This window comes from Anthonomus grandis, chromosome 10 (assembly GCF_022605725.1).
Source record: "Anthonomus grandis grandis chromosome 10, icAntGran1.3, whole genome shotgun sequence".
Taxonomy (NCBI): Eukaryota; Metazoa; Arthropoda; class Insecta; order Coleoptera; family Curculionidae; genus Anthonomus; species Anthonomus grandis.
Genome location: NC_065555.1, coordinates 14,106,069 through 14,118,412, shown reverse-complemented (window position 1 = coordinate 14,118,412; position 12,344 = coordinate 14,106,069). Strand labels below are relative to the sequence as shown.

The 12,344-nt window shown below is 31.0% G+C and overlaps 1 protein-coding gene across 1 annotated transcript; it reads right to left on the bottom strand.

Annotated features, from left to right (window-relative positions):
• Positions 1 to 509: 509 nt before the first annotated feature.
• LOC126741206 (TLC domain-containing protein 5-like) lies at positions 510 to 11,171 on the bottom strand. Its single transcript, XM_050447559.1, has 3 exons — positions 10,929 to 11,171; positions 10,559 to 10,779; positions 510 to 946 (listed from the first exon to the last, which is right to left on the bottom strand). The coding sequence occupies exons 1-3, from the start codon at positions 11,066 to 11,068 to the stop codon at positions 534 to 536; spliced, it is 774 nt and encodes a 257-aa protein (XP_050303516.1). The 5' UTR covers positions 11,069 to 11,171; the 3' UTR covers positions 510 to 533.
• Between the last annotated feature and the right edge of the window lie 1,173 nt (positions 11,172 to 12,344).

Here is a 12,344-nt window from a genome sequence, read left to right as displayed (position 1 = left end):
AATTTCTCCACCCGCTTCGATTTTTTCGACCTCTGGGTGGAATAAAACGAAAAAATTACGGAGTTCCTAAAATGCGATTTTCTATTTAAGCCTTAAAATATGGATAGACCGATTACATTAAAACCTTTTTGTATGATACTAGACCCAAATTAAGTCTTGATTTTGAAACACACATGACCACTAATCCTTAAAGAGTCATTCATGATATTCAACAGATCAAAAGTGGAAAAGCAAGTGTTCCCAATGAAATTCAAATCGAACTGCGAAATAAATATTTTAGCACAAAACAAAGTTATTTAATTACGTACTTAAGATTTTAGCCCTGATGATGGCTTTTTGCATAACACTTGGACTAATTATTTAAGTCGTAAAACTCGTAGGCAAAATACGAAACGTCTCATTATATATCTGAAAGTACCATTCCGTACTACGTGAGGGCACTATAAGACATATAGGGGAAAAGCTGAATAAAAAACAAAATTTAAGTACAATACTCCAGAAAAACACTATTTGCCAAACAAGATTTATGCTCTTTATTGATCTTTCTGTGCAGAGGCCACCACATCATTACGGTTTTGCTTAAAATATCTCTTAAGGACCAATTGCACGATACCCCAAGTAAACACCCAAGAAACAACATAGATTCCTATAGAAATAATGATAAAATCCCAATCGTTTTTCGATTGCCTTAATATGATGACGAAAAAGTAGGTTCCTAAAATGATCCTTATTGCTATGAAGACCAGCATAAATGAGATTTCAGTGGAAATATGAACGGGGGTTCCTTGCATTCCTGCGGTGCGCAAATACCATCTGGCTTGAAGAAACGGGTTGGTCAGTTCCATGCTGCCTAGAGAGCAAGTCACTTGGGCACCAGTGTATCCTTTGAAGATGAATCTGGTGAGACCCAGGAGGCTTATTAGGTGGTGAGCCATCATTGTCTTATCTGAAAATAAGAAAAAAAAATGAGGTATGGTATGGTATATAGAGCTTCCGAAAGCCTTAAAAGCCTTAAAGGCGTTAAAACTAAAAACGGTTAGTAGTGGGAAATTAGAAGACGAGGTACAAGGTTATTTCTCATATTTTTCTACTCCTTTTGGACCACTACTACTGCAGAAATTTTATATTAAGAATTAATTAATATATTACAAAATCAGTTCTTGCATTTTTCCACTTTCAGATAAACGAATCTAAAGAAGATGGTGAGGAGAACCAAACTCAAAGGCTAAAGTCATAATAACAACAAAAAGCTTTGGCGATGTACTCGCTTTTCGAGACTTAATCATTTTGGAATCAAAGTGTCAAACAAGAATAATGACAGTAAAAACATTGATGAGAAATATTGAAAAACTTTAATCTAAAGGCTACTGATTCTAGAAACACGAAATGAAGAAGAAATTCTAGAAACACGAAGAAGAAATGACCAAGAAATTCACAAAAGTAGTTTAGTTATATTCTGGTTCGATAATATCCTAGATCACTCGAAAAGTAAAAGATATAGCTGGAAAAAGACCGATCGAAAAAAATTAATGTGATTAAGAGAGCTGTTTCTGTTGTTTTTGACACTAGATTATTTCTGTACAGGGATGAGATAGAGTGACCACCAAGATCACCTGATCTAATATCTAATCATTGTCTGATTGTATATCTTCTTGGGGAAACAGTGATAACTTAGGGTTCAGTAAGCTAATATAAAATTGAGTTTTACCTTTATGAGATGGCTGATGGATGGTTTAATCTAATACCTCTTTTGTTTCATCTAATTACAATACTGAAAATTATCACGTTATCATGATAATCTTCCTTTTTCACATTTGGAAATCTGTATATTGTAATATTTTCTTAATTTTTTAAATAATTGTCTAAAATTATTGTATTGTCTAAAATTATGTATTTTATTATATTACATTATTTATTTAACTTTTGGGACCACCGTGTAAGATGAAATAATAAACCAAAAGTTGTAGGGCCCCCGCGTATTATTTGCAAAATACATTTTTTGTGTATATAGGGTGTGCAGAAAATGTAAAAATAAATAAAAAAAATTAAATGTAACACTATCGTTCATTGCCTTAAAATATATAAAGATTTTATTCTTAACTCCAGAAACATATCCATTAATGGCATTTGGTTTAAATTTCTATACTAGGATTTTGCCGAAAACGCATAACCAAAAATCCTTAAAGAAATGATATATAATTTTCAAGCATATCAACGTTTGCGTTTATTGGATCACTTCCGCTAAGACCTATAAATATTAAAAATTAATTGTAATAAAATTATAAAATATACTGCGGTGGATTAAAGAAAAAGTCCTTTAGTTTTCCGGCTTTAAGTCAGCTCAATACTTCAAGAAACGTTTGCCTTTATTGGGCCCACTTTCACTAAAACTCAAACTTCTTAAAAAATACTTAAGGTAAAATTATGAAATACGAAGGGTGGTCCCAGAAGTAACGAAAATAGTTAGATAAATTATTTTCCAATAAATACATTTTTTTATCTCCCTATAATCTCCTTTTAGCTCTATACACTTTTCCCAGCGATGTTTTATAAGTTCGATACCCTTTTTATAATAAGAACTGTCTTGCGCCTCGAAATAGCCATTAACTGCAGACATCACTTCTTCATCGTTGGAAAATCTTTGACCACTGAGCAAGTTTTTTAAGTTTGGAAACAGAAAATAATCTGAGGGGGCTTAATCTGGCGAATAGGGTATATGAGGTAGCAATTCAAACTTTAATTCGTTAATTTTGTGAGCTGGTGCATTGTCTTGATAAAAAACACTTTCTTCTTAACCAAATGCGGCCGTTTTTGCTTGATTTCTTCGCTCAAACTTTGCGCAATAAGTTCGTATAATACTCGCCGTTGATAGTTTTACCTTTTCCAAGATAGTCAATGAAAATTATCCCTCGCGCATCCCAAAAAACCGACGCCATGACTTTGCCTGCAGATGAAACGGTTTTCGCCTTCTTTGGAGCCGGTTCTCCCTTTTGAGTCCATTGTTTTGATTGTTCTTTTGTCTCAGGTGTAAAGTGATGGACCCATGTTTCATCCATAGTTATGAAACGACGCAAAAATTCTGCTTTGTTGCTATTAAATTTCGCTAAACACTCAATTGAATCTTCACGACACTGTATTTGCTCGAGTGTGAGCAAACGCGGCACCCATCTTGCACACAGCTTTCTCATGTCAAAATTTTTAGTTAATATGCGATGTACCGCACTTTTTGAAATGCCTACTATGTCCGCTAGCTCGCGCATTTTCAGTCGACCGACGATTATCCAGTACCACTTTGTGAATTTTCTTTTAAATTTCTGGAGTCGTCAGCTCATTTGGTCGACCATTGCGATGCTCGTCTTGGCAGCTCGTACGGCCTCGTTTAAACTCTGCTACACAATATTTTACTGTTGTTAACGAAGGAGCAGACTCACCCAAAGTAGAATCCAGTTCAGCATTTATATTGGTTGGGCTGAGGGCTTTTAAATAAAAGTATTGTATCACATAACGATGACCAATTCTCTTTATTTTCACAAATTCACTGAAAACGTTGACTATTGATGGCTGCCAAACAAATACTAAACAACGTGGCGTCTTCAAACTTGAAACATATGCTTTATAGATTGTAAACTTTCTAATAGACTGATATTTTTCAAACTACTACCGACATCTCTAGGTCAGGCCGGGTACTTCTGGGACCACCCTCGTAAACTGCGCTAATTTGGAGGAAGAGTTTCTTATGGAACCTATACAAAATTAAAAAAAATCCAGGAATAAGTTTACTAGTTATCCTGCTCTAAATCCATAGACATACCAAGGAAAATTACTTATGGCAAAATTATAAAATAAAATGCTGAATGCTACTAAAAATAAATGATTCTGAAAAGAGTTTTCTATAAAATTTGAGAAGGACGCAAAGCTATCTAGAAATACATTTTTAAGGTATGCGGCTACGAATTCAATCGACACTTTAAAGAACGGTTGTCTTTATTGTACCACTCCCATTAAAACTCAAATATCTCAAAAACTACTTGTGGAAAACTGTGAAATAATTTATACTTGGTTAAAAAAAAAAACTATAAATTTTGTTAAGGATTCAAAGCAATTTAGAAAGAAGATTGGCAGCTAGATATTTCAAATCTAGTCAATTATCTCAAAAACTACTTGTGGTAAAATTATGAAATATACTGCACTCAATTGACACCGGATTCTTTTATAAAATTTGCCTAGAATCCAAAGCAATCCAGGAATATATTCTAAAGTTTTCCAGATCTAAGTCCAGTCGACACCCCAAGGACCGTCTGACTTTATTATTCAGGATGTTCAAGCAAACTTTGATCAATCTCCATTAAAATCCAATTTTGTTTATTCATAACTGCGTTAACATAATATATAATGAATAATAAATTTTATATTATTTGATAAAGCATGAAAATCAAATAATTTACCAGATAAAATTGTTTAAATAAGCAATCCAAATTAAGTTATGAGTACTTGAGGTATTGAATGGGAAGTTACCAGAATCATTTTTTTGTTGATTATTTAAAAGCAAACACAACAAACAACATTTCAAATAACTGCAGTTTATGCAAAATTAAATACAGAAATAAGTGACAATTGGCTAGGGGTTAAAAAGGGTATGGGTATAAGGTAAGCACTGTTTAAATATCGGATTAAATAAATGTTCTTATATAAAGATGTCTGGACGTGGGTATACAAATTTATTTCGTAGAGTTTGAGAAAGTGTTTAACAGCATTTAACTCAAAAAATTATATAGAAATATATAAAAGAAAAAAGATATTGATAGTCTGGATATAAGACTAATAGCAAACCTGTAGTGGGGTCAAAAGGTTAAAGTTAGTGTAGATGACTTATCTGAAGATATAGAAATACAGCGTGGTGTTCGGCAAGGATGTATTTTATCTCCTCTTCTTTGAATATTTAGCTCTTATAGAAAAAGACGAGGGAACAAAAATGAATGGTCAATATTGTTCATCAAACCCCAAGTATATACGTTGAGATTTTATTTTCTCAAACAAAGCGCGGATTAATATTTTGCTTGGAAGCAGATGTATCATTGGCAATGCCCACTGGCAATGCTGTTTATATTTTTTTCCGCACGCGATTTTCATATTTTGAGGTTATAATTTTATGCGGTTTGTTTACGTGTTTGGACTTGTGTTTCTTGGACCATGGTTTTAAGTAGAAATAAACGTAAGTATAGAAAAATTAATTATTTTATTTTGTTTAAAATACAGTTTGTAGCTTGCAGAATTACGATGTAGTAAAAAAATTTGAAAAAAGTTAAAATTTCGGATGATTTGGAGAGTTTTAGTTAAAGTATCATTGGTGATACCTTGGGATTCTACCCATTCAGATATATATTATATTATTATTTTTTAGTTGATAAAAACTACTTTAAGTTTTTATTTTTTGATGATAATATTTTTGTTTTAGGACCTTCTACAAAAGAGGAGCTTCAAGATTTAGCAGACAACATTGATTTGAACCAGTCGGATATCGGAGTGCTATCATCAGAAGATGAAGAGGAGGACCTGACAATGCATTTTGCTGAAGATGAAGAAGATCAACAAATCGACTCTTCATCATCAGACGATGACCTACCTTTGTCCCATTTTCTCCCAGCAAGAAAAAAAAGTTGGGGCCGAACTTCTAAGCTAGAGGTACATTCTTTTTCATTTTTGAATGATGATGCTGATGTAAACAAAGAGTTAGAGTACCCCATCAAATATTTATAAAAATACATTTCAGACGACTTTTACGAAGATATTGCACTTTACACAAACATGAGAAAAGTAAAGGATAAAGGTCGTTCTTTCGAGACTACTTCTGATGAAATAAAAATGTTTTTTGGAGTGTCGACATTAATGGGAATTTACGGACTTCCAAGAATTCGGATGTTTTGGTCCAGAGAAATGAGGGATACTTTGGTTTGCGCTGTCGTCAAAGTCGAGCAAAGGAGTTTACATAGGTTTTGGAAAGTAAGGCCAATGCTTGAACAGAGTTTTGAAAGGATGTAGACAAAATAAACGTACTGAGGCGGCATAAATCGATGAACAGATTGATTTGTGCGTGGAAAACCTAAACCACTAGGCATTAAGAATTTTGTAATAACAACATCAACTGGAATTCCTTTGGATTTTTACTTGTACGAAGGAAATGGCTCATTACTAAAGTCAGCGCTCACTCCTGTACCAGAGAAGCTTGATATAGGTGGCAGAATGGTACTCAAACTAACTGACACTTTACCAGCTGGTGTTTCAGTTTACACTGACAGATATTTTACATCTATTTCACTAATAGATGCATCATTATCCAGAAAACTAACCCTAACAGGAACCATGATGCTAAATAGGCTTCCAAAAAATGCAACATTTTTAAACGATAACGTTTTAAAAAAATCAGGTAGAGGTTCCTATGACCAGTTGGTAAGACAGGATTCCAACGTCAATTTAGTAAAGTGGTTTGATTCGAAACCTGTACACTTTGCTTCATCATCTACTGGTGTTGAGCCACTAGGAACATGTTCCGGTTGGTCCAAAACCCAAAATAAATACATAACAATAAGTCAGCCTGCAATAGTAAATAAATATAATTTAAAAATGGGAGGGGTGGATCTACTGGATAGAGTGATTGGAAAGTATCCTATGCGTGCTCGAACAGACAAATGGACGATTCGAACTATTTTTCACTTTTTTGATTTTTCAATTGCTGCTAGCTGGTTAGAATACCGAGAGAATGATATGTCTTTAAATCATGCAAAAAAGGATATTATGGATTATCTTGATTTTAAACTCTCGCTGGGTAAATCGTTAATCCATTCCGCTAATGAAAGGAAAAATGAAGAAAATAATATTGAGGAAGAAGAAGATGAATTACCAACTTCTCGCAAGCAAAGAAAAGTTGAGCCCGTACCAGACAAGAGAGACAGAAAAAAAGGAAATAAGCATTTACCTACTTTCATGAAGAACTAGCAAAAATCACGATCTAAATGCCGAAAACCTGGCTGTGGAAAATTAACATTTGCAAAATGCACCTCCTGCAATACTTTTTTCTATTGTAGCGTTGACAGAAATTGTTTTGAGTTATTATACTCAATTAATTAGTTCGACTCTTATTTGTATTGATATAATCCCAACGTATCATATATGATACGTTTTTTTTTTCCAAAAATATAAAAAAGTAAAACAAAAAAAATTGAAAATTGTTTTATTAACATTCTACCGACAAGGATAATGCAATGTGTTTTTGTAAATTTCATGTAATTGATTCTTGGGTCTGAAGAGGATAACATCATATCACATTTTTAAAATTGCCTATAATGTAAAAACATAGCCTTGAGCTAAGATGTGCCGGTGGATTCTGCTGCAAAGACTAAATTACTCTTAAAAACGATATGGACTCAATAAGAATTTAAATTATATGGCTATCTCAAAACGATAAAATATAGACGTAAACTTAACAAGAAATAACGTTCCAATTGAAAAAGTCGAACACTACAAATATTTAAGCACAATAATGAACGAAACTGCTGAACAAGAAATAAAACCCAGAATGGAGACAGCTAGAAAATTTAATAAATTCAAGAAGTTTTTCTGAACTAAAGATATAAACTTAAAAATTAATGACAAGTAGTTTTTACAAAACCCTTTTTATACCTATATGATGGTGTATCAGAAACTGATAAATTAAAGATATTTTTGTTCAAGGAAATAATAGCTCAAATAGGCCATTGTTGATCATCTCATATATGATAGAGTTTAGTGATTCCAGATTAACCATTTTGCTTTACACAGTTGGAGAAAAATATTGAGAAGTTTGACCAAATATAAGAACAGATCTTAAACCTGTTTTAATTTCCCAGATCTGATATTTTCGTGCCAATAGAGAGGATATTTCAGATTGCCTGTCCTAAAGTTTTAATCTTCCTACACCATGGACTAAAAAATTTAAAGAGAATCGGAAAATGTAAGAAATAATAGATGCGCCTTAAGACAATATCAAATTTTAAGTAAATTAGGAAAATAATGGTAACATACTTTAATGGGTTTAAATAACTTAAACACGTCTATTTTATGTACTGCTGTTACCCATAAACTCGTGTATTTTATTAGAAAAAATAACTAATATTGTTTTTTTTTATTATCAGTGGGTAAGCTTACTTAGTGATTTCCGATAACCTCTGATGAGAGTGTAAGGCCATAGATTTTAGAAAAACTGGTGCCGTCACCAAAATATCAGGATATCTGTTTTCTAGGAATATTTAATCACATTCATCCAATTTTTAATAAAACCGCTAATTGAATATTTTGGATATTCAATATTTAATCAGTTCAATATGTAATAAAACTATCTTTTTCTTTTATATATTCTTCTGATATATTATTCAAATGTTTTTTAAATAATTATGTCTGATGGGTGAAAATGCGATGTAAACGCTTCAAAATACATAGAATCTATGAAGTGTAACGATAATTCTCAAACGTCTTCACTTAAAACTATTTCTCAAAGTAACTTTACACAACTTAACTACATTTTCCCTTAAATGTAATTTAGTACTCTCAACTATCTTACTGGCAGACGTGAGGTTAACCAAACTTCTTCGCTCGTCTTGATATCCAACAGGGATAATTTTCAAATTATCTCATTGTTTGCCACTTTTAAACTTCTGGATAATTTTATAGTCGAGCATGGTTTCTAGTGCCAGTCATTTAGATTTGAAAATGAATAATAGATCATTACCTTATTGCTTTGCACTTTACGTAAATATATATTTTGAAATAACAAACAAAAATAAAGCTTACACAAATTAAAAGAAATGTTATTTAAGAAAATGTGGAATGGGGTTTATTTAGAACAGAATGCAGACTTAATGATAAATCATTTTATTGAAATATTTAACAAAAACATCGAATCTGCAATAATAATAAAAAATATGATAATAAAAAAATTGTAAAAATTCCATAGATCATACCTGCCTTACTGAAATGAATAAATAAAAATATGAATTACTAAATAAAACAAATAAAATTTAAACGAATTAACATTATGCGCGTCAATATAAGGATTACAAAAATACTTTAAATAATGTGCTTGACTTGGTTTTCATAATATATTATAAAAGTAAATAAGAAAAAAAATATGAAGCAAACTAATAAACTATGGAAGAATGTTAAAAAGGAATTAAGTAAGATATGTCAAAATGTTTTAATGAATATTTCAACAATTTTGGTAATAAATGTTAGTAGGATAATAAAATTATAATGAATCTAGATTAAAATTTTTAAGAACCCTTTAATAGTTACTCTTTGTTTTTAATGCTGACCAATAATAAAGAGGTTATAAAAACCACGGACTCTTTAAAATATCATAAATGTCCTGGAAGCGATGAAACTAAAAGCGAAACTTTTAAAGAATATAAAGATTTTTAAGCTGTCGCTCTTGTAAATATAGTAAATAAATGTTTTGAGACAGGGAAACTTTCAAACATTTTTAAACAATAATATTAATATTATTAACATAATATTAAACTCATTTTTAAATCTGGAAAGCAATCACTACCTCGTAACTAAATCCTATTTCAATATTAAATACAGACATCAAAATCATGGAAAAAATAGCCAATTTCTTTTCTAAAAAACATTGTCTTCAGAAACCAGTTTATATTTCAGGAAAATTTATCAAAAGAGGATAGCTTGATTGAACTCACGAACAATATAAATATGGCCTTTGATGATAGAGAAAGGACCTTATGTGTCTTTGTGGATTTAGCCAAAGCATTTGATAGGGTTTGTCATCCTAAACTGTTAAAAATGCTGGATTAGAGGTATTGCACTTGATCTGTTTAAAAGTTACTTGTCTGAGCCAACATGAAAGGTAAATAATACCATATTTACCATACCATATTACCATACATATTACCATACATATTACCATTACATATTACCATACAATTGATAATAATACCAGTTCGGAAGCGGAAGTTATTTGTACAGTTTCTCAAAGAACTGTACTAGGCTCTATGTAAACTGCATATAAATTTATATAAAAAAGTAGAAAAGTAGATTTGTCTCTTAATCGCTCCTTTATATACAAAGTTTACACTATGACCAGCATTTTATGATAGATGTAATAAAAATTGCTTTATAATTAAGAATATATTTAATTTTTGCATTCTATTTGGTGTTTATTTAAAACGCAAATACATTTTTTTATTGAAAATAAAAAAGATGTTATCTTCGTTATCCAAAAGCCTAAACAATTAATGTAGAAGCTTTAAGAAATAAGAATTTTCTTAGACGTGCTTCGAATTTTTTCTAAGATAAAAAAAATATTAAAAAAAACTATGATGGGTAAAACTATAAAAAATATTCAGAAGTAGTATTAGATAGTAGCTTTTTTTAGAAAATGGACTTTTTATTCATCAAAATTTGTTTTTTTATAATTAACATTAAAAAATAACTAGTAGTTCATTCGAAATAATAATGATCTCTTATGGTTTAACGGCTATTTAAAAATAAACGTTTGAAAAATCATTACCTGCTCTATCATACTGCAACATCCATATAAAATCATGAAAAAAGTAACCCCAGCTCATTGTCATGATAAACGATTGCGTATAGCTCGTTTTCCATTCAGGATGATCGAACGGCCAGTCGAATAGAAAACACTGATTGATTCCCATAAAAGCCGTTACAATACCGTGGAGTAAAGAGCATATCCTACAGCTGAACTCTTTACTTTGATTGGGAAAATATAATCTAAAAATAATAACAAAAAATCCTGAACTTAATAAAGAGCAAATGTAATATACTATTCGTACAAAGCGATAATGAACACGAATTTATAAACTTTCGAATCCCCGATTTTATTTATATATTTAAATTATATTTAACAATAATTTACTTACAGAGATAAATAATAAATACTTCGCCAAATAACTGCGCTAATAAACATGCAAATTGGGCTTTCAAAATTTACATGACCGGTATCGTCGTATACATTGTAATTTATTGGGGCCGAAGGGTGTTTTGAAACTATCGTGTCCATTTTTGTACGATTGTAATGGTGAAATTTAAACACTAATGATTAGTCTACATTAATTTAATTATTACCTAAATATTTTTTAGATTTGACACTGACGTATGAAAATGTATGAAAGTCCAAGGTTAATGTGTTTAGGAGCATTGTCCTTTTAAGGTTTGAAAGGCTTTGAAATATTAAGGTGCATTCATGTTTATTGAATAATTATTGAGCAAATTGGTAGTAAGTTGCGTTGAATATGTTTCAGAAAGCATTTTTTCCCAAATGTGTACAAAGTAAGAGTGGAAAACGTATGCGCTAAGGTTATGCATGAATTTTCATTAATAGGCTTTTATTTTTTTATTATAGGGCCTATTACGTTCACTTGGTTCTATGGTTTTCTTTATAAAATCGATCAGTAATATGTCTTACATGGGTAGTCATAAAAATATTTCGAAAAATTAGCATTAATTTTTAAGGTAATAATGGTCGTAGTTATATAATAATATTAATAATATGTTAACCAAATAGCCAGTATTATAGGTATTTTATTTTTTTTTTAATTAATGCTTGTCAGTAATATCAAAATGACAAACGCATTTTAATTTGATGTCCGTATTTTTGAGCAGTTTTATGTTGAAACTTTTCTTCTTATTTTTCCTTTTAGTTTTAGACAGACGTAGCGAGATGTTGACCCTAACTAAGTTGTGATCTGATTCGATATTAACACCTAGCATTATAGTAACACTGGTTATTAGGTTCCTGAAGCTATGATTAATCATGATATAATCTATTTGGTTGCATACAATGTGTTGGTATTTATCTTGAGGTGATTTACAAGTAGAGATGCAATGGTGTGATAATTTATACCATATTTTTAATTACAAATTTAAACCTTTTAATTTATATATTATTTTTAATTATCCAATTGTTTTGCTCACAATACTCGGTTAATCTATCTTCTGCTTCGTTTCTGTTACCTAAGCCATACTCTCCAATCACAGTTTCTACTCTGCTCTTACCTACTTTGGCATTAAAGTCTCCCATTAGTATGTTGATTTCATTTGGTTTGGTTAATTTAAGGCGTTGATCTATTTCTTGCTAAAAGTGTTATTTCTATCCCATTATCTAAATTGTCGACTATTGGTGCATAAGTCTGAATAATGGTAAATTGATTGGTAGTAAAGTCTTTCGGAAATAGGACTCAAGTTTCTTATTGAGTTCTTAAGCTGTTTATCTAGGAGTATTCCGACTCCATGTCGGTAATTTGGATCATCATTATTGTTTCCTGAGGAGTAAAATA

Excerpts from the sequence above, each read along its gene's own strand:
- LOC126741206 (XM_050447559.1), bottom strand. The coding sequence starts at position 11,068 with ATGGACACGATAGTTTCAAAACACCCTTCGGCCCCAATAAATTACAAT. Across the intron at positions 10,780-10,928 it reads AGTATTTATTATTTATCTCT|ATTATATTTTCCCAATCAAA; the intron begins GTAAGTAAATTA and ends TATTATTTTTAG. Across the intron at positions 947-10,558 it reads GTTGCAGTATGATAGAGCAG|ATAAGACAATGATGGCTCAC; the intron begins GTAATGATTTTT and ends TCTTATTTTCAG.